Genomic DNA, 26,845 nt, shown 5'->3' with positions numbered 1-26,845 from the left:
TAGGGGTGTTTATAAAGCAATCACTCCTCTGTCTCTCTCAGTATCACTCTCTCTCCTCATCACCAAGGTGGGTTGTGCTCTAACATGAAGAGTTTGACTGAAAGCTCACTGAAGGTGCAGTCACTTGTGTACAGGAAGTGATGTCACAGGGAAAACATGCAGACCAGTAAGGATGCAAACACACTGACAGCATATCGCTGCTGTTGGAACAAAACCTTGTATCTTCATTTTTGTCGTTTTTCAGTTTCTGACATATTCTGAAAATGCCTGTTTCTCTTTACCTTATGTATAAGTTTCATGATGAAGGTACCAAAAAAAAAGGAACACAATTTCTTGGACAAAAAGTCTGGTTCCATTGACTTACACTGAAAGTAAAGTGTGTTTTTTCCTTCTCCTGAAAAGTTACCATTTTGCAGATACAAGGTTTTGTTCTGACAGCAGTGATATTCAGTGTGTCTTCAGGTTTGGCATCTGTGTGTTTAGATCCTGTAAGACAGAAACAGAACAGAATGATCAGACATGAACTCTCATCACTGTCACACCATCAACTCAGAGCTCCTTCTTTAAACACTCTCTAACTTTAATTCAACTCTATTAACACTGTATAAACTCCTCATCTCACTCAGACTGAGATCAGAAACAGAACAGAATGATCAGACATGAACTCTCATCACCGTCACACCATCAACTCAGAGCTCCTTCTTTAAACACTCTCTAACTTTAATTCAACTCTATTAACACTGTATAAACTCCTCATCTCACTCAGACTGAGATCAGAAACAGAACAGAATGATCAGACATGAACTCTCATCACTGTCACACCATCAACTCAGAGCTCCTTCTTTAAATAACACTATTAACTAACTTTAATTGAACTCTATTAACACTGTATAACAGGGGTGCTTAACCCATGGAGATCTACCACCCTGTAGAGTTTAGCTCCAGCCCTAATCTAATGACCCTAGGTTATAATACTCCTTTCATGTGCCCTGGGCTGCCATTTTGTATATGTTCCATCTTGTGTTGCATTGTGTGCAGGTATATGACTGACCACACAGAGGCGCCTGCCCATATAAAAGAGGTCACCAAGCCACCACTGGGAGATGGTCGGGGCTCTTTCCCCTCTGATATAACCTGGAAGTACATCTGTCCAGACAAACCCCACCTCTTCACTCCAGTCTGCTTCGTTTCACCTCTATTGTTAAAATTGTGACAGCTTGATTATACTTTTTTGAGCCTGGGGAATCTAAGGGACAAGTGACATTTTGTTTTAGTTACCTTTCTCCTGTTTTAACCTCTTCAACTCCTTGAGGCCACCGGTGGTTCCAAAACGCACTTCGTCATATTCTTCATAACGTTCATATTTCATAAGCTACATTCAAAAGGTGGGTGTCATATGACGCTGTAACTGTCTTCTTTCCAGTCAAATAGATGGGTGATGTAATTTTAAACCCTTATAATAAAAGAAGCTGAACTCACAATTTTTTGTGTACTTAAAAGATGACCAATTTTTCCACAAATCTGGGCTATAAACTATAAACAGATGGCGTCTCTTCAGTGATCTGCTCTGTACAAATTATTTTTATAAAATAATACCAATAGCATCTAAGATTTTTGGCTTTCAGCAGTGAATTCTAAGCATATAGCAATATGTGTTATCATAAAACACATGTTCTGTTGATTTAAGGGGAACTTTTACAATACATAAATAAATAAATAAATAAATAAATAAAATAAAAATGTTCATTTATTTCATGCAGTTACTAAATAATTTGCTTTACAATTTGTTCATGTAAATTCAGATGGAGAAAAAAACCAAAATAAACCTGGAGAATAAGAGGTTAATGTAGGGGGTTAGGGTACCCATATGTAATTTTGTATTTGGCTTCTTTTAATTTTAGGATAGTTAGTTTTTAGTAATCATTAGTAGTTTTGTTTGTTATTTTGGCAAACGCTCGTCTTTGAAGCCATCTGCCCTATTTGGTTTAGCCATGTTGCAAACTTTCAAGAAAGTCGAAACAAACCTGCAGTTTTTTGGTTTCAGTGGTGCCTGGTTTTTGATCTGGCAGCACGTCTGGGGTGAGAGCCTACTCTCATTTTCTTTTCCAGCCCCATCTGCAGCACCTTCTGTCTGTTTACCATCTAATATTACCATCATGTTTGTTCTTTGATGAGATAAGGGTAAATCTGAATTTCATCAGTCGCTGCCTGAACATGTCTTGTAGATATGGCCAAGTGCTAAAACAAACACTTAAGCCACATTATTCAATGTGCATTTACATTATTTATTCAGCAAATGCAGGGCTGCTGGAACCACCAGGGCAAACAGGCATTTGACCCACCACTTTTGATAAACTGCACAGAGCACTGACCTATAGATACAAACAGACTGATAGTCAAACTCAGCAGCAGAACCAGCCAATGCAGAATGTATTTTTGGCACCAGCAACCTAAATAGTTAAATTCAAACTAGTAAACCAATTTTAATAAAGCAGATATCAAGTAAGGTTTGATATTATTGCTTTGACTGTAATCGACTGTAAGTGTTGAGATGATAGCTCTTGCATACCTGCAACATTTCTGACCAATAAATGACCACCTGGATGTGTAGTTTCATTCATTTTAATCGTTGCAGTGTAAAATCAACTGAATTAAAAATAGGGGTGGGAATCTCTAGGTGTCTCATGATTCAATTACGATTCAGAGGCTGCGATGCAATTATCAAACGATTATTGATGCATCTTGATTCATCTTTTTTTTTCTATACAGGATTTCTTTTTCCTCGGTACTTGGTACTTTTAAAGAAAATTATTTGTAATGATCCTTAATGAATATACTTCCAATATCTTTAATTAATAAAACAAATGGAAGTGATGTGGTCAGGAAACTGGAAGGCTCTCATTCACTACTCCTGTTTGGAGCACATGAGATGCTGCTGCCACTCATCTGTGATAAAATGCAGTTACAGTGACATAAGATACAGTGGTAATGGATGTCCACGCATCACATGTTCAGTTTTGGTGTTGTTGTGGTGGGGGGGTGGTGCTGTGTCAGTTAAATATCTTCGAGACGAGACGCTGTATCTTGGCGTGCAAAATAGTCCGAAAGCCCTGGTGACGTCACTTACTTGATGGTCATCTGGTTGGCAGCAAGTACAACCGGTAGGAAAACGGGTGGAAACATAATATGGTTTCTCATGTTTGCCGTTTCCAAAATATTTTAGTGTAGTGTGACACAACTTCATATAGTGTGGCTCTTATCCAGGTCCCTTTTCCCCTGGCGTGCAGACTGCAGCTCACATAGCAATGCAGAGAGTCTCACCTAGCTAGTAGCTACGAAAAGGCAAAGAGAGAGATTTAAGATGAACATTTTGAGACAAATGGACTTATGCATTTATAAGTGGCGCAGTTGGTTTCCTGGTACGTTAAATCTGCAACGAGAGACTGTCAAACACTAAAAAGTGGCGAAAGTTGCTTCTTTTTCAAATTTTCCCGTTCCACCTTAAATGGTGCCGCATTTACATTCTGGCGCCTCAGTCAGAGTTTAAGGTGGAATGGAAAAATTTGAAAAAGAAGCTGGCAAATGAGAAGCGACTTCAGCCTCGTAAAAAGTCGAACGTTGAGAGACGTTTCACAAGAAACTGTTCTACTTTTGCTGAAAATGTTCCTGCTGGAGATGCGAGAAAAGCAGCTATAACCGAGCTAAAACTTAAAGCAGAGCAAAGAGGATCTGCATATATTTATATTTTCAGCCTATACTTGGACATTAACACATACTGAGACACATTTACAGCCAAGATGGTGAAACGTTTTTATTAGCTAACCTCTAACCTTACAGTCCATCAGGTAGCAAGACAGAGACCCCCAGAAAAACTCTGCTTAGGGCCTCCAAAAGACTGGAGTCAGAGCTGCTTTGGTCTTTTTTTTTTTGTGAAAAAAAAATTCAAAATTGAAAAATTGCTAGACAGATAATGTTGTGGCTACTTTAGAGACTTTTCCTCATCTCTGCTCTCTCTTCTTGTCTTTTATGCCACCTGCGCAGAATTGTAGGGTTGATAATTGGGCTGCCGTCCATTGTAGGTCAATTAAATCATAGTTTGATTCATTCTCTTAAGTGTGTGCTATTTTTCAAAAGTCAACAGTATGAGCTCCGACTGCCAGTGTATCCCATTCTACTACAGGCCTATCTTCCATTATTACACCCACATACACCACATTTCATTTTCACTGTACTGGACCATAATTAAGATTTAACTCCAACAGTTAACACAACTTCATCATTCACTGATTCACTCATCTGAGCGTTGCTTCATCAGTTTATGTCTCCAGATAATGATTCGCAAGTTGAGGGTGGAAGTCAATGTGACGCAGTACAGTTGGCCACCAGCAGGTGGCAGTATGTGTGCATTGTTTGAAAATCATCAAATACCCAAAAGGGAGAAGGCATTAATGAACTGTTGTTCACTGTTTTCAGATCGGAGCTCATGACGCTTGGCTCTGTGGCCTGAATTAGCTGATATATGTTTTACTCTGTCTGTGTTAGATAACATCAGATTAATGAAGCACTGCCCGCTGCCTGTGTTCTGACATCTGACCAAAGATTAACGCTGCATGTACTGTGACTGTTGGCCACTTTGTGCCTGTGTTACTAAACTGTGCAGGTTTAAATGTCCAAGCAGTGTTGTAGGCTAGTTCTGTGTTTCTGATGAAACCTGTGTGAAATAAATCAACATATATTCTCTTTTAAAAGAGGAAATGTAAAATTATCTCACTAATCTCTCCTCCATCAGCACTGAAAAGCCCAGGCCCAAATGGGTTACTTGTGGCCCTGTAGTACACAGTTGTACATGCACGTGAAAATTGCGAGGCTTTAGTGTCCCATTTCTCATTTTGGCTTTCAAAGAGGTGATCAATAGCGCCATTTATGCCTCTATAGAAAACCACCTTAAAGAATAAATAACATATACACTCATAGTTTAAACATGTAGGCATATAATTAAAGTGAATTGTATGATAACAACTATAATTTGAACGTAATAGTACAATGAGGGTTTGGCCTATTTGTTTTTAATCCATTCATGGTGGAGGAGTACATGCAGGGCTCAAAATAGTCCCCCCAAAAAACTTATTTAGTTTATTTAGATTTCAGATTTATCGCTATTTTCCATCATCAACATTCATATAAACTCAGGAGACTCGTGTAGGTTCACTGGTGGTTCTGGACAGTGAATAAAATGTCTATATTTGTGTTGTAGTCATGGCGACCCCTGGTTCCTATCACCACCACTGTAAAGACATCTGAACCATTTCACACCAAACCTCTCTGAATCACTCTGTTTACACCTCACACACTGAATTATGCAGAAATTTCGAAATATTGATGGAATTGCCCTTTAATGATGGAGCTCTGAAAATGTTTCCCCTGGGAGAAATGATTAGGATGTAATGTATAAACGTAGTATGACATTTTTGTGACATGTGGAGTATAAAATAAGCCAATATCGCCTCAGAGACAAAAAAGGCTTTATTTATTTTTTCTTCTCTCCGGCTTTTGTGAACGACGTCACCGTTTAAGCAACGGAAGTGACGCAACCTCGATTGTTTAGGAAGTGGAACGGCGTCAGATTCAAACGGAGACCGAGCTGCAGGTTAACGTTCATCATTTTACTGATTATCTGCTGGTTTACGGTGCATTCAGAGGGCTAACCCGGCCTTTAATACCTGCCTGTGTGCTTTGGCCCATTCTGTGCAGAAACACTGATGTTAGCCTGCTGTCTGTGAGCGCGGTGTCGGCGGCTGTGTCGGTGTTCGGTTCAGTTCCATAGCAACGCGCTGAGTTTCTCTCGGTGGAGCCGAGGCTCTGTTTACACACTGAGACTGATTCAGTACAGAAAGACATCACACTGCGCTCCGCCGGCTCTACTCTGCTGATCTTCAGCTCATTTAGCTCATTTAGCTCAAGTTAGTTTATTGATTACATTGTCAGAACAGTCACAGACAGTACAGAATGATAATCAATATAGATTCGTCTTTATTATTGTGGTATATTTGAACGATGGAGCTGTAGGAGGGCTGTTACCCTCGCACGTTAGATTTCGCAGGTTTTAACTCGCTGTTTTACACTTGTTTAGCCAAAGATAGATGTTTTATGAGGGATTGCGAAGTGCTTTCTCAGTGCTGCTATAAGGCTTCCTAACAAAATCCCCCTAAACCCATATTTTAAAGGCTTCATGTCTTGCATTTCTCTTCTATTTTAATTTTCTCATGTGGTCCATATATGACATTTGTGTTGTTGCATGTAGTGTAAACAGTCATAATCCATTTTCACGACCATTTTCAAACCGCTTAAACAGGCTGTTTTTGTTATTGTGCCTTTAAGACTCATAGTGATCTAAATGACTGATTGGCTGCCCTGTATTGTGCCTCATAACCTAAGTATGATCCGGTGGGCTCAAACTGCTGTAGGCCTAATAGGCAGAAATATGTGCACCATATGTTCTTTGTGACATCATATAAACAGTGAATTCAACATGGGCTGTGTTCGCAGTTTAGTTTCCATGTTTGGACTGTGTGGACTGAGGGGTTGTGCAGTTTGCCGTGGCCCACCCCCACCAGGAATCAGTCATTAACTGCTATGATGTTCCCTGTGTTTCAGATGAACAGATCATTTACATCACACTGACGCCATGTCCACCAGACCGGCAGCTGCTCGGGAAGATGACCATGTCCGTGACCGGACAAAGCACCGGAAGAGCAGACAGTCCAAAACAGTTCTGCGGGCATCTCATCCTCAACCTGCTAACCAGTCCATTCAGAGTTCACTGGAGGAAATCAGCCGGTCAGTATAAAATGCATGTTGTTTACGTTATGTTGTACTGTGTCAGTGATCGGGAGGACTTGGGTTTAAGTCTGATTTCTGTTCATGTGATAAAATACGAAGTGGTGTGCACACTGTAGTGTTTGCTGTCTGTGTGTTTGCATTAGCCTTATGTTACTCTCTAACCCCTGTCCTTCTGCAGGCTGAGAGAGGTGACTGGTCACCTATGCAGAGAGGGGAGCAGCAGTGAGAGAGAGGAGGAGCTGAGATGGAAGATTAACCAGCTGGAGAAAGACAAGCTCGAACTCACCTCAAAGTACAACCAGGAGGTGCTCTGCCTTTTAACTGTCCTTTACAGTTCTGTCCAGTCTGACCTGATTTAAAGGACCCATATCATGGAGAACCACGCTTTACACACTTTTTAAATAAAGGAGCTTGATGAAATATGTAAACATAGTTAAAGTTTCACTTCTCAGCCCACGTACTGTTTTAGGCACTTACTAAACTGCAAAAACAGCTCATTTTATATCAGTCAAACCTAATTCCAGTGGATAAAGCGAATTTGGAGAAATGAATTATGACAGTCATCATAAGTGGACATCAGGATAAAAAAAAATAAAAAAAAAAAAACCGGGACAAAATGAAAGATAGGCGGTAGGCCTGACATGTGTCAGCCATGATGTACTGCCCACATACAGTACAGTTTCACTGTAGAATTTTTTTGTATATACACGCCAGACAGATGGCACATATATCCTCTCTCACAGCATCTGTGCGCTTGTGTGATGCACCTGCTTCTCCTAATCTCTTCCTGTTTCATCTGTAGCCGTTGTTCACTCACCACAGACGATAATCAACATGGATCCAGAAAACACACTTGTAATGTAGATGTTAGTAGATGTCAATGTGCAGAGTCTTCAGCAAGTGCACGTTATGTTCTGTTGTAAGTGTACATTAATTGGGTTTATTGTAAATCATATTTCAGTAAGTAAAGAGAGAGATTAGGTTGAGAAATTGGGGAAAAAATACATTTCAACTGTTCATCTATTCAGTTGATTTAAAACTGTATCTGTTCAGTACACTGAACTGTTGGCTCTTCTGTGCAGTTACTCTGCCTAGAGTTACTCTAGTAATGTTGTGGTTCACCTGGATGGTCGTACAGGTGTCGGGGTATGAGGCTCAGCTAGCTCGACTCCGCGCCCTGCTGGAGAGAGGAGAGGCCAACAGACAGACGCTGGAGTACGAGGTAGCCGTGGTGAGGAGAGATGCTGCTGTGCAGAAAAGCTCCTCTGAGGACAGAATTGCTGACCTACATAAACACAACCAGCAGCTGAAGAGTGAGTATATATAAATGAGTGTAAAAGAACTCTTTGATTAGCTGTGATTTTGCTTGTATTTCATATTTAAACAGTAGAATGCAGGAGGGACGGTGCTGTAATCTATGTGCAGTAGATTATTATAGCTGTGATTTTCTTGTCCAGCTTAAGAAAAAAAAAAAAAGGAAGCAGATATTGTAAATATTTAAAATGTATGTTTTTAATGTTGACTAGTTCTTCCTCCGAAAAAGTAGTTCTGGTAGAGTAAAGCATCCATTGATGTTATTTAGAAAATGGTGCTCAGTAAAATGATACAGATAAATGTAAAAATAAGGATATAATCCATTTTTTTTACACTTCAACGTTGGCTGTCATGACTTTGTTATGATAGATTGTGTCAAGTAATTTAATAGCTTTCTTAACATTACAGGCAATTATCATGACAGATGCTGTAATGTGTGATGTCATGATAGCTACCTAGAGTACACAGCAAAAATTAGGACGTGATGCAAGCTGTCGTGTCAGTTTCTGGTAATAATGAAATGACACTTGTCTGTCACAACAAGGCATAACAGCGTATGTTGAAGTAAAGTGTTACTGAAAAGTGTTCCAGCCCTACAGTAAGAAATACTTGTGTCATTCTTTAATGTTTCTTCTGTGTAGCTCTCAGTGCAGAGCTGAGCCAGAGGGTTTCAGATTTGGAGAGGGCTCTGGAAATCACAAGACAGGCGCGAGAAGAAGACCAGCAGGGCCTTCAGGCGGAGCTGCACGAGAGGGACCGCCTGCTTCTTAGCAGCAATGCTGAAAATGACCTGCTGCAGGCAGAGAAGAGGCGACTGGAGGCACTGCTGCAGGTACTGTCTGTGTGTGTCCTGACCTGGTCTTTGGCTGCATCCACATTACGTGACTGAATAGCATTCACATTACGTGAGGTTGAATCAGAATTAAAAAATCTGAATTAGTAATGGCTTAAAGTAGCCTTTAATTGAATGTGATTTCATTATAATCTATTTGCTCTCTCTCTCTCTCTCTCTCTCTCTCTCTCTCTCTCTCTCTCTCTCTCTCGCGTGCTCTCTCTCGCTCTCTCTCTCAGGAGCAGAATGACACTCTGAAGGAGCTCAAGGACAAGATGGACAGAGTGCAGAAAGGAAGAGAGAGGGATGCAGAGGAGCTGAGAGTGAAGACATCAGAACTGAAGCTCAGTGCAGACAGAGAGGAGAGGATGCGGACGGAGGTGGAGGTGAGGGGAGGGGAGGATTGATAGAAAGAAGATGAGGGAAGAAAATTAAGTTTGTTAGCAATAAATCTCAGTAATAAACTACACCACAGTGTTCTTGTAGCCCATGAATTATGTTTTTGTTCCTTATTAATGATTTATTATATTCATTCATTTTAATTAATTAATTAGTTATATCTTATTCTGATGTGTATGTGTGTTTTGTTTGTGTGCAGTCTGCCATGCAGAGAATGAAGGCTCTGGAGGAGAATGTGGAGTCAGAGAGAGCTGCTCACCTGGAGTCCAAGTTCAACTCTGAGATCATCCAGGTACTGTTCGGTCTCAGCTGTTACAGGGCTCTGACACACCGAGCTGAGAAGTTATGTGCTGTATGTCCCACAAACTGCTGGGCTCATCATCAGCTCATCATAGGCAGTCGGCCGTCATATAGAGCTGAGAATCAGCGCATGTGGAGAGAAAGTGAGGCAGACTTGCATTTTTCAGCACCAGTGCAAATAACAAATCACTACCATATGAACTATTTTTCCTAAATCAGTGTGTCCAAATTTTTAAATGATGTATTTCCACAAAGAAATATGTAACATTATACTAAATAATTGAAGACACACAAAAGCTCTTAAGCCGCTCTTAATAAAAAACATTCTTACAGTGGATTCACATGTCTGCATTGGAAAAAATGTTCCGTGCCTCATGGCAGTACTCGACCAGTGGCAGCATGGTGCCAAGCAAACGTTGACGTTGGTGATGGTGGATGATTATCAGAGGAGAGGTTTATTAGAGGTTGTGTTGTATAATACTGGATTGATCTGGGATTCAGCAGTGAGTCATTTTGTATCCACAGCTCTCAAAAAAATCAGCATCCGGTTTATTTCACTGCTGCGGTTGATGGCAGAAGTTTAAAAAATTGAACTCTGACTCTGATTGAGTTCTGACTGTTGCAGCTCGATTGAAAACAATGGAATATCTGGTTTGCTATCATCTAATGACAAAATGTGAACTCGCCACCACTCATTTTATTGACTTATTCACGGCCCCATAGGCAGCTTGTGTATCTGGAGACACAGTTCCATATCATGTCTGTATGTTGTCTGTATTTTTTAAATTATTAATATTTTATGGTAATGTTGTTAAAATTTAAAAATGAAAACTAAGCTGTAAGACCAGTCTGCTTTGAATTAATTGTTTTTGTAAAATTTCACATTTAGGAAACGTGCAGGCTATGGGTCTTTTAACATATGTTCCACTGCGATAATGGACTTAGATTGCATAGGATCTGATATAATAACTATAAATCTCCCTTGCGTGTGTGCGTGTGCGTGTGCGTGTGCGTGTGCGCGTGCGCGTGTGCGTGTGTGTGTGTGTGTGTGTGTGTAGCTGCGGCTCAGGGATCTGGAAGCTGCTCTGTGTGTGGAGAAGAACAGTCAGGCTGAAGCTGTGTCGAACCTGGAGCTGCTCAGACAGCAGTTTGGAGAGGTGGAGAAAGCGTACACGCGAGAGAGAGACAGAGCCAAGGACACACACCACAAACTCCAGCAGTAAGACTGACCACACACACACGCCACAAGGTCTGCAGCAGGTCTGGTGAACTGCTGTGAACACTGATCCAAGAGCTGTCGCATCTGAAGTCTAAGAAGTCCTCTGTGAAATGCACTGTAGGTTGTTTTATGATTTCATAATGATATAAAGACATGAACACTCAAAGAACACCGAAAAGGGTTCTTATATTGTTACAAGCTTGACATTGTAACAGAAGATGAGAAGCGTCAGTGAGGTAATGGAAGGCGAATGTCAGTCGGGCGTAGCTGCCACTAGTTCTTGAATGTCAGCTAGGTGTGTCCAGCTCTTCTCTTCAGATAAATCTGCTTTAACTGTGGATGAGTATTTCTGAACTAAGGCTTGTTTCATCATTTCATTTACCCTTTTTTAATGGTCTTTCTGATGAACAGTGTGGCGTTCACTTTTGTCTTTTGCATTTACAGATTGATTTTTGTGACACTGATTTATTAAAATTATTTTTTCTGTAGGCTGGAGAAGGAATACCTGAGCACTAAGACTGAGCTGATTGGTCAGCTGGATAAAGAGAAGGCTGCTGCAGCTGAGCTGATTGGTCAGTTGGAGCAGGAAAGGGCGGAGTCAGTTAAGCTGTCCCTCAGACTGCAGGAGGAGGAGAGAGTGCAGACGGAGAACCAACACACACTCAGCCTGGTACACACACCCCTGTGTTCTTTCACTCTCTCGTTTACTCAGTCTTTTCGTGTGATGTCACTTTCACTTCACTGTCAGTGTGATCTAGTTTTATATACCGTGTTTTATATCCATGAATCCATAAATCCATGTCCCGTTTACTGTTTTGTGATGCAGCTTCAAAAGAAGCTTGTGTGGGTGGAGGAGGCACATGAGGGTCTTCTGAAAGAAATGGAGCAGTTGTTACAGCATTATCACCACTTGGGGGCTCCACAGATCAACAACACAGGTGTGTTTGCACGTTTGGTATTTAACTGCACATGTCTTATTACTAGTGAAAATTCCAGTCTTGATTGAAGTCTGCAGAGATTTCATTACTTCTTGTGTGTGTGTGTGTCTGTGTGTGTGTGTGTGTGTGTGTTAGGGGAGGGAGATAAACACAGTTCCTCTGCTATGATGGACATCCTGAGGAGAACACTACAACACTATCATACAGAGGTACCATTACATACACACTGCAGCCACATTACAAAGTCTCTCAATGGCTAACATAAGCAGTTAAAACACAGTCATAGACTAAAACAAACTGCAGAGGTGGTCACAAGTCTCGAGTCTCTGGGCTTTGAGGCTGAGTCGAGTCTCTGGGGTTTGAGTCCAGTCTCGAGTCTCTGGGGTTTGAATCCAGTCTTGAGTCTCTTATCACTTGAATAAGATAGTTCTTCAAGGGTTCTTCAGTAAAGAAAATGGTTCTAAATGGAACCGTGAATACTTAAAGAATCTTTTGCATGATTAAATGGTTCTTCAGATTGATAGAGAAAGTGATCTATATAGAACCTTTTTGAAAAGGGTTCTATATAGCTCCAAAACAGGTTGACATCATAACAATAGAAGAACCCTTTTAGATGCTATTTAGAACCCTTTTCAAAAAGGTTCTATCCAGAACCATCTATAGCACATTCTCCATCAATCTGCAGAACCAGGCAAAGCACCCTTTAATCATGCAAAGGGTATTTTGAGTGTTCTTGGTTCCATTTAGCACAATTTTCTTTACTAAAGAACCATTGGAGAGCCATCTTTTGTAAGAGTGCAGTCATGTTATTAACTGCAGGCGTTGCACTGTGTAAAACAAACCTATTGAAACCTGTCAGGTTCAACACGGCGTCAAATAAGGAGCCTTTTATTAGAGAAAAACCATCGATCTGAAGGAGAGAACTGAAGTGTTACGACCAGTAACTGTGGTGTTAAACCCCTTAATTTTCACTCCTAATTTAATCTGCTACCTTTGTGTTTTTTTCACAGTTTTTTTTTATTTCACAGGTATTCAGTCTGTAGTCAGAGTACCAAATCTTTTAACGTTGAAGTTGCTGACTCAAACCTCCATCTCTGCACACTCATGTCCAGCTGTTGTTTCCAGTTGGTCTGCTTAGCTCTTGCCTCTCCGTGTGTGTGTGTGTGTGTGTGTGTGTGTGTGTGTGTGTGTGTGTGTGTGTGTGTGTGTGTTTGTGTAGCTGAAGGACTTGTTGAAAGTGGTGGATACGCTGAAAAAAGAGAGCAAAGAGAAAGAGGAGATCATCACTGAACAGAGGAGACACATCCAGGTGAGTAAGTGTGTGAGGATCAGAGTCTTACTGCATTTATGTACGATCACCTTAAAAACTCATAATTTATGACTTTGCCTCTAAAAACAGAAAACAGAAAAGATGTCCATGACATTTAAAAACACACTGTAATTTATTTTACTTGTATTTACTTGGTTTTATTTATATTTTATTTATTTCGACAATTGGATGATTCAGTTTTGCCTTATATTTAAATCATTATTGTTTTATTGCTTTGACTTTTCATTTGTCACACTTTTTTCCTGATCATATTGGAAGTTCTGAGGCTTTTTCATCCTGAATACAAAATAATGTGATTATGGTGGAGAGGTTCCACTAGTATGATGTTGCTTAGGGCCCCTAGATGTTCAGAAACAGTCCGGAATATTTATTTAAAAAATGTAAAGGTGTTATGTAGTGACCCTTACATGCTGCAGGGACCCTAGTGTGATGTATGAAATGAGGTTAACTGTGTGTGTCTGTGTGTGTCTGTGTGTGTGTGTGTTGCTCTGCAGGAGTGTGAGGGGCAGTGTGTGTGTTTGGGCGAGGAGGTGAAGCGTCTGCGTGTGAGTGTTACAGAAGCTGCAGCCGCTGCAGATCGAGCGCAGACGGAGCTCCGCAACGTCACACAGCGCTGGGAGGAGGAGAGAGAGCGACACACACACACCCGAGCACAGATACACACTCTCACTCAGGAGCACGAGAGAGACCAGCAGGTTTGATTCACACACACAAATATGTAAAATATGAAAAAGATGATTAAAGGGTTTTATGTTTTCCTGATTCCACTTTATCGGTAATTCTTGTTTGCTCTTTGTCCGTTTATAAAATAGAACAAGTTGGTTTTGCCACTGTGCCATTACTAGTAAAATATGTAAATGATCTTTGTTCTGATTGGCTCGTTCAAAAAGCAGTTTGGTGTGAAGTGTATAGAAGGAACTGTTAAATTCACATAGCCAAATAAACTTAAGCTGCTCCTCTTGGATAAATGGGTCCTTCGGAAGGCTGCGGTGATCCGTTTGCTTGCTGACAGTCAGGAACAGCAACATATTTTCATATATTTTCCATTCCAGTGACTGCTATAACAGGAACCACCCTCGCACTGGTCGAATGGGTGCGGCTAAACTACTGTAGGCTGAATGGGCAAGGTTGTACTACTAAAGGCTAAAGGGGAGGGGCTATGATGCTTTAGGTTGAATCGACAGCTGTACGTAAATGCCTTCATAGTTGTGACAAGACCACAATTAAAAAATCTAAACATTTAATTTGTGTTTGCATGTCTCTGTGTGTGTGTGTGTGTGATTGTGTTTACAGGAGAAGCTGGCGTTCTTGCACTCTCTGTATCAGCAGCTTGTTGCTGGCTGTGTGCTGGTGGCCCCACCTCAGAGCATGCTGGGAAGTTTTTCATGGGTGGAGCTTAGCACTGTGCTGCAGGAGCATGTGGATGCGCTGGCCTCTGACCTTAGCTCAGCCAATCAGAAGGTACGACTGGGGAGTGTGTGAGTTTCTCCTGAGTAACGATCTTTATGCCAGGAGTGTCCAGTCTTATCCTGTGTGGCTGCAGCTTTTCAGTCCAAACAAGCAGAAGCACCTGATTCCACTCATTAAATCAGATGGTCTCAGTCTTCAGACAGCGGGTCAGGTGAGCTCCTGCTTTGCTAGAATGAAAACCTGCAGTCACACCGGCCCTTAAAGGATAAGACTGGACACCACTGCTTTAGCCCTTTTACACTCAAATCCCAGGTTGTTATCAGGATACTTTTCCCGCAAAGTCCAGTCTTGGAGCTTTCATCACTGAATCATATGCAAAAATACAGCCCCAAGACCTTCTCCTCTCACAGAAACTGAACATTTGACCATAAAAACAAAGGTGTCACAGAATCTTTTGGCATTGCTGGCCACACCCCGACTAAAGGGGTCACAGAAACTCCACTTCATTGGCTGAAATCTGGATGTTACTGTATTTCCTGGTAGCTTATAGGCTTTGGTTCATGCATGAGCCCTGCTGGTCATGTTCTGGTTATTGTACTGGACTCATGCAGGAAAACTGCCACATCAGCTTTACCAAGATTTTGAATCCAGCTTGTGTTCACACATAACCTCTTCCTGTTAAATTACCAGGTAAAGCTGCATGTATGAAAGGCGCTGTTGACACACTTTAATAACTGAGTACACTTTAATAACTCTCCATTTTGTTTGTGTGTGTGTGTGTGTTTGTGTGTTAGATCTCAGGTCTGGAGAGTGTGTGTGAGGGGAAGGCGGCAGCGCTGGCGAGTGTGTGTGAGCAGCTGAAGCAGAGGGAGGAGAGCTGGATCAGACAGAGAGAAGAGCTGGACACACACCACACTCAGCTAACCAACGAGTTACAGACTAGAGTTCAGGTAACCAAACACTCTTCTGTTTTAAATCACTTATAGTTTTTGTTATTTTATTCACGGATCATTTTACTGTGTAGATTTATATTCACATCACAGAAGAGACTTTTTATAGATTTGATTTATTTTCTTAAGTTCAATTATTTATTTTCTCCCACCCCTAATTCTTCAGTGATATGAGGCTGAAGTCAGATATTCGCCAGCTTCTTGTTCTAATTTTCCGGTTGCACCTTAAATGGAGCAGCAGTTACATTCAAAGCTGCTGGACCGAGTCAAAGCTGCTGGACCGAGACAATAGCATAGTACTAGCAATTTTTTTATGCCTGTTATGAAGAAAACGACCATAATACACTGAAACAACATTAAACTAAGATATCAGTGATCAGTGTTTTTTAAAGGAGAGAATTATCAGATTTGTGGGTTTCTTTGGTTGCTGTGCAGCCATCTTGCTGTTTTCTTCTCCTCATAACACTCTGGAGTGTGCCTCTGAAAAACACTTCCCCCTACCCCTCCACCTCAACAAGAATCGGGACACTCTACCCTTAGACATGAACACGCAAAATGGGACACAAAGGGCTAAGTCGTAAGGTCCAGGGGTGAAATGGGATTGGGCCCTAATCTTTCTTTATTCTTTTACAGCTTCATACTAATCATTAAAACGTTAAAAATTAATATAATTATATACATGAATCTGAAACTACAATGGTAGTGAAGATACAGCACTAATCTTTCTCTCTCTCTCTCTCTCTCTCTCACTCTCTCTCTCTCTCTCTCTCTCTCTCTTTAGAATTTGAGGAGGACGCTGGATCAGGCTGAGGAGAGCATCCGTGTTTTGGAGCGCGGTCGTTCTGACCTCGAACAGGAACTGACCCGCCTGCAGGACCTCCTGAGTGTGTGTCGCCGTGACGATGCGTCCCTGCTGGCGGCCTGTGCGCTGCTGGCCGGTTGTGTGTGTGAGCTGTACGGGCGCGTGGGTGTGCTGGCGCGTCAGAAGACGCTGCTGTGGGGCCGAGTTTGTGACGGAGCGGCTCTGGAGCGTGAGGTGGGCTCTCTTCTGCATGCGCTCAGTGAGCCTGAGGTCAAAGGTCAGGCGGAGGTGAGAGGAGGTGTGTGGGCGTTCCGGCGGTGTGTGATCGCCGTGCTGGCCGCTCTTCGTCTCCAGGCGCTCCAGCGGAACTCACGCAGGCTCTTCAGGGTCAGCAGCAGGTCAGGGGAGTCTCCCGGGGTTTGTGTGAGGGAGGTTCGTCTGAGAGAGGGATCACCAAGGACAGAGAGAGAGGAAGAGGAGGAGGAGAGGAGTGTCCGAGTGATGAAGATGCTGAGATCCTCTGAGCTCGCTGTGCTCATACACAGCTGCATGCAGGGAGTGCAGCAGGAGCTGGACAAAACGGGTGAGCGAACACATTCACACCCCAAAACACAGCTGGAGTAGGCGCACTTCATACATTGCAATAACACAGTGCTTAAATACCAGCTATAGGGGCTCTCAAGTGGTGCAACTGTCTAAGCGTTGACCCCGTCATCAGGAGATTGCGAGTTCGATCTCTGGTGATGCTACAGGCGTCCGTGGCCGGGAGTCCAAGAGAGCACAGTTCGCCTCGCTCTCTGGGTGGGTAGGATGGCCCCCTGTCTCCCTAATCATTCAGCGCAATGCTGAATGATGGGGATGCAGGCATACAGAGTGGGGGTGCAGGCATCTGTTAGCTGACGTAACAGATCTGGCAGTTAGCGTTCTCCTCCGAGCGTGTTCAGCCACCCAGTGATGTTGCGTGAGCGGCAGTTTGAAAAGATGCGGTGGAGCTTCACAGGTCTCGGCAGAAGCCTGTGCTAACCTTCGCCCTCCTAGCGCTGGTAGTATCATGTGATTAGGTCCTAACTATAGGGTGGAATTGGACACAACTAAATTGGGGAGAAAATTGGGGGAAAAAACAAAAAATAAAAAAATAATAAATACAAATTATTATCGGGGACTTTTTGCCATTTATCTCATGAAAAAAAAATTAATCATCCCAAAAATGTCTTTGGATTTGGAGGTAAGACATTACCCCTGCTGCGCTTGCTGCCTTTGCTTTGCTTGGTGCCTTTTTTTTGCGTTGTGTTATAGCGTCCCCTTGTGGGGAATCTGAAATATTCTGGAGAGAATAAAATCTTGTTACCATTATGTTGCCCCTTTTTCTTACATTTAAAATGACACTAATTGGGATTAATACTTTAGGAGAGTCATGTAGTTTGTATTTTTGTGCTACAGTATTTTATTTACATTCTCTAAAAGATTACATACAGTGCTGTTTAGTGATGCTATAACAAACTAATCCTGCCCTAAAAAATCCGCTATGAGTACCTGCTTCGGGCTACATGATATACATAAAATCTAATATTCATACTGTTTTGCTGCATATTGTAATTGGTGATCAAAATAAAAAAAACAGTTGTTGAATGGCATGATTCCTTAAAACACCCACAGAAGCTTAACTAGATCGCTAGGGATGGTCAGGATACTCACAGTACACAGTATAAAAAAACCTTATAGAAATTAAAGTATGAGTTCTTTTACATGAGGTCCCCACAAGTCTGGTAACAGATCCTGTTTGCATGTGTGGTTTGTGTGTGATTGTTTGTTAGAGCTCAGCTCTGCTGTGCTGAATGCAGCTCAGAACAGCTTCAGTAAACTGCTGGAGAGACTGCTTTCAGAAACGGACCCTGGCTGTTGGGGGCGCTGGGGAAATGTAGGGATGTTGGCCCGGCAACTTGGTCATGGTCTGCAGAGGCTTCGCACAGCTCACCACATTCCGGCAAGACGTTACACCAGCAAGGTAACATGGTTGCGTAGGTAACAAGGTAGCACAGTTTTAGTGTTTAGAATCTTGTTCAGATGCACTGTTTGTGTGTATTTTAGGCGAGTCACAATGCGCATGTTAATATTTTGTGTTTTTAGTATGTCGGGGATGCGTCAGTATAGAATTTCTGTGCTGGTACAATAACCCACAGCAGTTACTGCTACCGATATCAATAACCAATCACGTGGATCTGTATTTGTATCATTGTGTGTGTGTGTGTGTGTGTGTGTGCAGTGCATGGTATCTTCCTTGCAGCAGCACTTCCTGGTGTTCACCCAGCGGCTGCACTCCGCAGAGGTGGAGCGGAGAGAACTGAGACTCGAGCTGTCCCGCCTTAAACGCAGCACAGCACACTCCCGCAACAAACCCAAAGACAACACACACACTGTGAGTGCCCGTCACACACCCTGCCCTGCTCTGTGTCGCTTTAGCAGAGTGTACAGTGCAAAGCATGTGTGTGAAAAATTCATTTAATATGAATAAAGTGAAGAAGCTCATGTTTTTTTTGTCTTTTTAATATAGTTTGAATATTTGTGACTGTGTGTTTCAGACGTGCGTTCCTGTGAATCAGTTCCAGAGTGTGTGTGCGGAGCTGAGCTCTGCTCTGCAGAGGGAACAGGAGGTTCAGGCTCTCCTGCACCAGCAGGCCACACAGCTGCAGGAACTGGGCCTCACCATGGAGCTGCACACTGGGGACCAGCTGGAGAAAGACCGCACACTGGCTCAGGCTGTGCAGGTATGCAAACAGACACACACTGACTACTGCTGCATACACACGTTTTGAACGCATATGCACACACACACACACACACACACACACACACACACACACACACACACACACACACACACACACACACACTTCTATCAGTGACCTGTACTGATGTCTGTCTCTCAGAGCCTGTCAGAAGCAAAGGCGGAGCTTAAGAGAAAGGAACAGTCCCTGCGTCTGTTGGGGAAGCGACTGAGCCAATCACAGCAGGAGAAGCAGCAGCTACAGCAGAGCATCAGCAGTGCAGAGAATGCGCTACGCATGGCAGCAAAGTAACACACACACAAGCCCATATATACATACACACATATACATATATATATGTATATGTATATATGTAATGTGTGTGTGTGTGTGTGTGTGTGTAATTTTTTTAGTTAATTAGATTTCAGGTGTATATGAGTGCATTGAAAAACTGAAAATCTTTTTTGGTGTTTATTTAAAACAGGAATAAAGACTCGTTAGCCAGCTATGTGAAATCTGTGGAGAGCAGTCTGAAAGAGGTGAGGACACCTGTAAATGATATCTTAGTGCATTCTCTCCTATTTCATATCATTTTTAAAAATAGTACATACATATTTTGTTTTTAGCTGAAAGATCGCATCATTCTCTCTCGCTCCTCGACGTCCCGAGAGGACTTCACCTTGCACTTACCCAAAACACTTTTGGACGTGGCAGAACCGAAGTGGAACACGGGAGGGCCAGAGATAGCTGCCTGTCAGGTGGGCTAAATTCGGGATTCATTTCTTTCGCCATTTATTATGATGAGTGTTAACACAGAGATTGAGATCAGCAGTTTTATACGGATGGACAGGGATGTCGGTTCGTGCTGATGAGTCTGTAATATCTGTGTTTGTGTGTGTGTTTGTGTGTGTGTGTGTGTGTGTGTGTGTGTGTGTAGACTCTGGTAAGGAGTTTTCTGGAAGTGTATCAGTTGGCGTGCTCCAAGATGGCGTCTCTGGAGAGAGAGATTTCCTCTTATCAGAGCCACATCACGGCGCTGAAGGCGGAGCTACAGGACGCCTGCCTCAGAGAGAGCCAGATCTATGTGCCTGTGAGTTCACTCACTCAGTCTACTCTTTACTGATCACATCATCTCACTGGAAGATAATAATACTCATATTTTCACACAGCAGACACATAGAGGCCAAATCTCAAGGTTCAGGAACTGAAACCTGATTGGCTGAGCCACAAATACTCAATATCATTGCTGAAGGATCTGTGCTTGAAAACTGCTTTTTTGGAGAAATGAGGTTTTGTTCCAAAAGCAATGATATGTACCTGTACTTGCAAGTTATTGTACTGGTACTAAGCAACTTTACAAAACACTATTTAGTTAATAATTTAATATTTATAATAAATGCAATCATTTATTGAACACTGGCATATTTTCTCATATTGTATAGACGCTTGATGCAGTTACAGTTTTTATATGCACTTTATTATGGTAAAATCCTTGTAATGCCTGGTCTACAGTGGCTAATTTCTTTATTCTTTAAAGACGCTCTTTATTCTGATAATTAAAAGAATAAAATTTCTTTATTCTGATGAACTAGTAAGTTCACCCATTGTGGAAGTGTGCATTATCTTAACAAATGATTAATTATTAAACTATGCATTAATATTAGTTGTAGCTGTGTTGGCAGGGCATTGATGTTTAAAGGGCCCATATTTTACATTTTTCTTTCATTACACAGAAAGCATTCAAAAACATTAGTTGTACATAAAAAAACAATTGCAGTTCATTTTTAAAGCACCATTTTTAAACCTCTGTTATACGTTAGAATTAAACAGGCTGCTGCTGTTACTGTGCCTTTAAGACTGATAGATGTAGGTGACGTCTGCTCTGGTTGGCTGTTGTGTATTGTGCTTCATTCAAGAAGCCCACTCTGATACGCTCTTTATAACTTCAGAAACTAGTACAGGTGAAAGAGGTAGATAGAAGTAAATGAGTGCTTTTACATGCATGTAATAATCTGATAATTGCTGAAAATCAGATTTTGTCAGTAATCCGATTAGTAATTGGATTTCTGCTTTGCATCCGGCCAGTAAACTCAGAGAAGACATTACGGAAACATGTAAAACTCAGACTTCATGCAGTGGCTTTTTAAAGAAAAAAAAGCATTGCCCCACTTTACCCGAAAATATGAACATACATCATCTAGAAGATGAAGAATAAAAGTGTTTTGCTGCATCTTACGGGTGCTGAGTTAAACGCTGCTTGCTGTTTCTGGTACTGTGGTCTGAGAAATCCGAAAGAAATCAGAGTAAGAGTTTACATGCACTGAGAAATCGGACTACTGAGCTAAAATCCAGCCTCTTTATCTGATTTCTGCAGAAATCAGATTATGATCAGATTACTGGGGGCATGTATGTCATGACATCACAAAAACAACAAATTCAGAATAGGCTTTTTCGCAGCTTAATTCACAGATATGGACCGAGGACCGAGGAATGGACATTGTGTTTTAAAACTTCAGTAATGTTTGCAAACAACATTAAACTCTGACTTCAACAAAGTGAGAAAATGTGTTTTTTTGTGTGTGATATGGGCCTTTTAATCTGTATGTATGCACTGTAAACATTTTAAATATTTTTATATTTTAAATATATTATCAAGTATTTGTGTACTTAATCAATTTAATAAAAACAGTTACTTTAGCAATTAGATAATTATCATTTTACATGAGACAGTAATTATTTTTCTTTGTATTACTTGCTGCCTGGTGTTGGTCACTACCTTCCAGAGGTCAGTGTCCTTCATAACAACACACATTCCACCAAATGCTGACATTATAACCAGCACAGTCTTTACTTACGATATTTTGCGCTCATTCTGTGTGTTTGTTTTCAGGTGATGGGAGCTGATGAACCCGCACTTCCGCTTTTTGAAGTAGAAGTGGATTCTGGGACACCCCCACTCTCAGATGCTGGTGTCACACTCAAAGACATCCCTGGAAATTTGCGTCCTCTTCAGTCAGTTCCACTGAAGAAAAGCAAAGCTGTGAAAAAAGGCTCTAAAAACACTAAAACTCTCAAAGGTGCCTCAAAACCATAAACACAGAACTCTACATATCATTCAGAATATTTATAGTTTAGGATTACACAGTTTTTATTGTATTTTGTTTTCACATTGTTTTATACCCTCTTGTAAAGACTAACAACTGTTGTGAAAAGTCCTGTAAACAGTATTGGAAATAAACAGTACTGAACAGTGTGAACAGTAACATAATCTCTCATTGACTCTTGGTATGAAGTATTATTATTATTTCCCACATATGAAAACAGCCAGGACAAAAATATTCAGTGAGAAATTGAATCTTTTTTGTAACTTCGCACTGACAGCAGTACTTACAGCAGATAGTGGGGGTTTAACTTGTTCAGTGTCATGATTTTTTTCCTGATTGCGAAGATGAGTAAGTTTGAAACACACACTTTTCCCATTCCTTTAAACAAACTGCTGTATTGACAAGAAATATCAGTACAAACTCAGCATCAGCTGTTTCAGTGCAGTTCAGCTACTTTAAGTAACACTTTGCTCTCAGTTTGGTGGTTTCCAGCTAAAGATAGAAACCAGAGAAAGAATCTAGAGCTTCATTTATAAAGCATTCATACACACAGATCTTAAAATGATGTGAAAGCTGCACTGTTTGATTTGTTTGTGTCATTACTGAATGAGGAGAATAAAAACAGGCTAAAATATGGTGAGTGTGAGCTGCTGCGAGTCGCACAGTAAGGCCTGAAATCATAATCATTTAGAAGTCAGAGGTGTCGAGTTGGGAGTTTTTGCACCACGTCATACATCTTCACATATGAACATCACGCACACAGACTTAAAAAGAAGGTCTGTCTCAATGTTTAGGTCTCAAATGATCTCAGAATCAACATCATATTGATGATGATGTGATGACAATAGTAGATAATTCACTCACATCCTCAGAAGATGCTCCTTCACCAAGTTTAGACTGAGTTCTCTTTGAATTCTCCTTCAATCATCAGATTCGTCCACTCGGGAAGGGGTCTGAAACACAACCCGCACCAAAAAATTTTCCTCCACATGTTGCTTGTAATTACACATTTCCACCAGAGAGGTCTCCAAATCCCCACATCTTACGTAGTGCAGCTTTGTAGTGATTTGACATGGAAATGTACACAGACAGATATTAGCTTCCATATTGACATATAAACAGCAGTACTACAGGCTCCTTAAGAACAAATGTAAAATGAAATTCTGATGTTTTAGAAATGGGGCTGGGTAACAAATTTACATTCCATCTTAAACTGTCTTGCTCAATCATTTTTGCGCTACATTTTCTCAGATGATTAGCATCATCTCCAGCAATCTGTGCCCTCAGTCAGTCATCAGAACACTTTAAATGTCCTCTCATTTCCTTTAATGCATGCAGTATGTGTCTGTTTTTTGGGCTTTAAACTCTGACTGACTGACTCTGAGCGCTTTTATTCCCAGTCAGCATTTTCATTTGTGTAAGGGATGTAAAATTGCACATATAGATTAAGAAAAATGGTAAACTCTTAAAGTCCTTCTGAAAAGAGAGCCGCAGCTTCTAATCTGTAGCTTTAATGTGATTGGAGGGTAGCAGAAATATAATGAGTAAGTTGTATATCAAGACCCACAGAGGGACACACAACCCTCTGAACTCCAAAACAGGATTAAAATTAGTCCAGATTAAGCATCATTACATGCGAGTTAAGCGATGCTCCTGACGGACCTATTCAAAGCAGGCTGAGCTCGTAAGTGTATGTGAAAGGGACCTGTCCCAGAAAGGCCACAGATTACTGTTAATCCCAAAGCTTTGATTGTCACCCTGTTCCTCTATTCAGGGTGCACCTCAGTGAGAGGGTGGTTTGCATTTGGAGAGAAGCGCTAATGTGAAAATGAGTGATGTACCGATCCAGCTGGATCGGTATTACTGCTAATACTGACCCAATTAAAATATCAATATGGTATTCAGTACAGTGACTGTCTTAGGGGTGGGCAATGTAATGATAATAAAACATTGTTGTCACTATACTCTTTTCTGAGTAGATGATCTGTATGGACCTCTAAAACACTGAACAACTGCTTGGATTATAAAGAAGACCGATTAGAGAAAGACAGTAACTGTGTAAGAGTTTGATACACAGTGATAGTTATATGGCTTGTGTACACTTAAGGCACTAAACAGTCACTGGAGCAGTGCCCCTCTTGTCACTGGGGTGGGACCCTCAAGGGTACATCTCAGTACCTTTAGTCAGGGAACATAACTGAACCATAATCCACTGAAATGATATGTTCTAAGCTGTACTGACTCCACACACCCCGTCTCGTCTCCAGGCTTTTATTTTACTGTTCTGTTTAAAACATTCGGTTATGAAAAGGTACAAATACGAGCTTTTCACCTGGAAAAACTTATTTAAGGTGCACAATCAGACCTTAAACCACTGTTGGAGCTTTGTGGGAACATTTACATTGTTTTTACCTTGAAGAACAAAGAATGTACCTCAACAGAACCTTTATCTCTAACAGTGTAGCATGAAAATGCCTTCAAGTATTGTGATGTTATGTGTACCATATCACACACCCCCACTTGGTTTCTGTAAGACTGTGGTCTTCTAAACGTTGTAGACCAATATAATTAAGAAGGTTTATGGTCTGATGCCACAGGCCTGTATAGTGCAACAGTATTGCTCATATTTTTGATGAAATATATTCGGGTCCATGATAAATATTGATGATCACACCTGTGCAAACAGTGGGAGAAACAATGTCTTCATTAATCAATAAGATTTGATTCATTTATGATATGATTAGACATAATTTGATTTAATTAATGCCAGAACATTTAAACCCGGGGGGCAATCGTGGTCCCCAAATGACTGACATTTTGTTTGTATTTAAAGCAAATTGTGTTATTTTGCATGGGTTTTTGCTTTTCCATTGCAAATTCATTACTTATGTTTTCATTTGTCTGCCAGTATGATTGAACCAAATGTATAAAAACATACTGTATATAATGAAACTTCACTCTTATGAAAAAGAAGTGCTTTAACAGAGCACTGATATCAGAATAGTACTCGTTATCAATCCTGAGTTCAGATATCAGTATGAGAAGAAAGATTTGGATTCGTGCCCCTCTAGGGAAAACATTAGGGTGGGCTCATGTCAAATGGAACCGTTTATAAGTTAATATTGGACACATAAGGCCAAATACACTGACTGACAAAACTATTACTTCATTCTGTTCAATTAGCAACATTTCCTTGTTGCTTGTTTAGAAAACCTCAGTCAGAATCTGAATAAACGAGTTTCTCAGTGTCCTGATACCTCCGTCCACCCGCTGTGAAGGACTTGTGATGGTTAACCTTGCTGTTGAGAGGGTGAGCGATTAGCATGGCTAGCCTTGCTGCCGGTGTTGTCTGTGTGGCTGTTTCTGCTTCATTAGCTCGGTTGGCAGTAGTATAATGTTATTAGTGCGGTATTTGTGCTGCTGTCACTGCTGGCAGTAAGAGTATGTGTCTGTCCAGGCGTGTGTGTGGCGGCGAGTTGCCCCGTGGTGCAGTTAGCCCATTAGTGAGAGGCGCTGTAACGGCGGTAAGTGCCACCACGCGGGAGCTGGCACTCACTTCCTCTCTGTGGGTGGCATATGGAGAACACTGGCACCGCGCTGGCGCGTTTGAGCCGAGACTGGCACAGTTAAATCAAAAACAAACAGGCTGTGTGGGACACAGCAAAGAGTTTCGTAACGCACCCCGACCTCCGCTGAGCTCACTCTCAACTGGAAAGTGTGAATAAGGTGAGTAATTTCTGAACATCTTACAGCGGCATCCTAGTTGGGGTGCACAGACCTCCCCGGTCATACTATCATTCATTTTTTATCTTGAATAATGTTGATGGAGCGTATTACGATGGAAATGTGATATAAATTCCTGAAGTGAACTGCATTTTTGTCTTCATAGGTGAGCAAGCAGGTCAACATTCATAGAAGTAGTGTTGTGTTATTGTGTACATGCTGCTCATTGCTCACTAGCAGCTCAACACAGCGTCATTTCACACAGGGGGTTGCACAAACTAGTCAACTTGTCAACTCACTACTCGGCGAGGACCCTTTACGCTTGATGTCGACGAGTCACTGATCATGTGATTATGACACTAACAACATGGTTGCCTCAGAGAAGACAGCAGGTGAGGAGCCTGGAGATTTCAGTGTTCGTATCACAGGTTACCGACCTGTCAGCTTGTGAACTTCACTGCTTGGCGATGACGCTTTAAGCTTGATGTCGACTAGTCACTGAGGCTAGCAATGCGATCAAGGGCTTGTTGGAAAGTGCGCATCATGCTTCACTGAACTGTGGAGTTTGGCTTCATTCTTACTTTTCTCTGCCCAGCTACGGTGCTCCAAAGATCAGATATACTCCCTTTAATCATGTAAAGTTTGAAGCCAGGTACTCTTGTTTATGCTGACTTACAACACTCTAAATTTCTCAGGCTCTCCATACCTCCACCACAGACGAGCTTCTTGGCAGGGTAATCGAGGGGGCGACTAAGATACAAATTTGCGAGATTCCCGGGTCCGGACTCTTAAGGCTAGCTATGCGATCCAGAGCTCGTTGGAAAGGCATGTCACGTCATTGACTTGTGGAGTTTGGCCAGATCACAGATTTTTAAAGTCGCTTTTTGCAAAGCATTTTCTTCTCCTGTGGTTTCATTCA

The 26,845-nt window shown here is 41.5% G+C and overlaps 1 protein-coding gene across 1 annotated transcript; it reads left to right on the top strand.

The window, feature by feature from the left end:
• Positions 1-5,599: 5,599 nt before the first annotated feature.
• Positions 5,600-22,352, top strand: LOC118822180 (coiled-coil domain-containing protein 171-like). The gene is made up of 24 exons (XM_036591086.1): positions 5,600-5,647; positions 6,655-6,837; positions 7,019-7,145; positions 7,979-8,153; positions 8,796-8,986; positions 9,226-9,372; positions 9,585-9,677; positions 10,744-10,904; positions 11,394-11,574; positions 11,731-11,842; positions 11,978-12,051; positions 13,062-13,151; positions 13,667-13,867; positions 14,466-14,633; positions 15,377-15,532; positions 16,314-16,917; positions 18,149-18,339; positions 18,598-18,750; positions 18,914-19,099; positions 19,262-19,407; positions 19,584-19,638; positions 19,726-19,857; positions 20,037-20,189; positions 21,990-22,352. The coding sequence occupies exons 2-24, from the start codon at positions 6,686-6,688 to the stop codon at positions 22,191-22,193; spliced, it is 3,852 nt and encodes a 1,283-aa protein (XP_036446979.1). The 5' UTR covers positions 5,600-5,647; positions 6,655-6,685; the 3' UTR covers positions 22,194-22,352.
• The last annotated feature ends 4,493 nt before the right edge of the window (positions 22,353-26,845 follow it).

Source organism: Colossoma macropomum, unplaced genomic scaffold (genome assembly GCF_904425465.1).
Source record: "Colossoma macropomum unplaced genomic scaffold, Colossoma_macropomum, whole genome shotgun sequence".
Lineage (NCBI taxonomy): Eukaryota > Metazoa > Chordata > Actinopteri > Characiformes > Serrasalmidae > Colossoma > Colossoma macropomum.
This window is presented reverse-complemented; position numbering and strand designations above follow the sequence as displayed.

Coding starts and splice junctions, on each gene's coding strand:
- LOC118822180 (XM_036591086.1), top strand. CDS start 6,686: ATGTCCACCAGACCGGCAGCTGCTCGGGAAGATGACCATGTCCGTGAC. Junction 16,918..18,148: donor GCAGGAGCTGGACAAAACGG/GTGAGCGAACAC, acceptor ATTGTTTGTTAG/AGCTCAGCTCTGCTGTGCTG. Junction 20,190..21,989: donor AGAGCCAGATCTATGTGCCT/GTGAGTTCACTC, acceptor GTTTGTTTTCAG/GTGATGGGAGCTGATGAACC.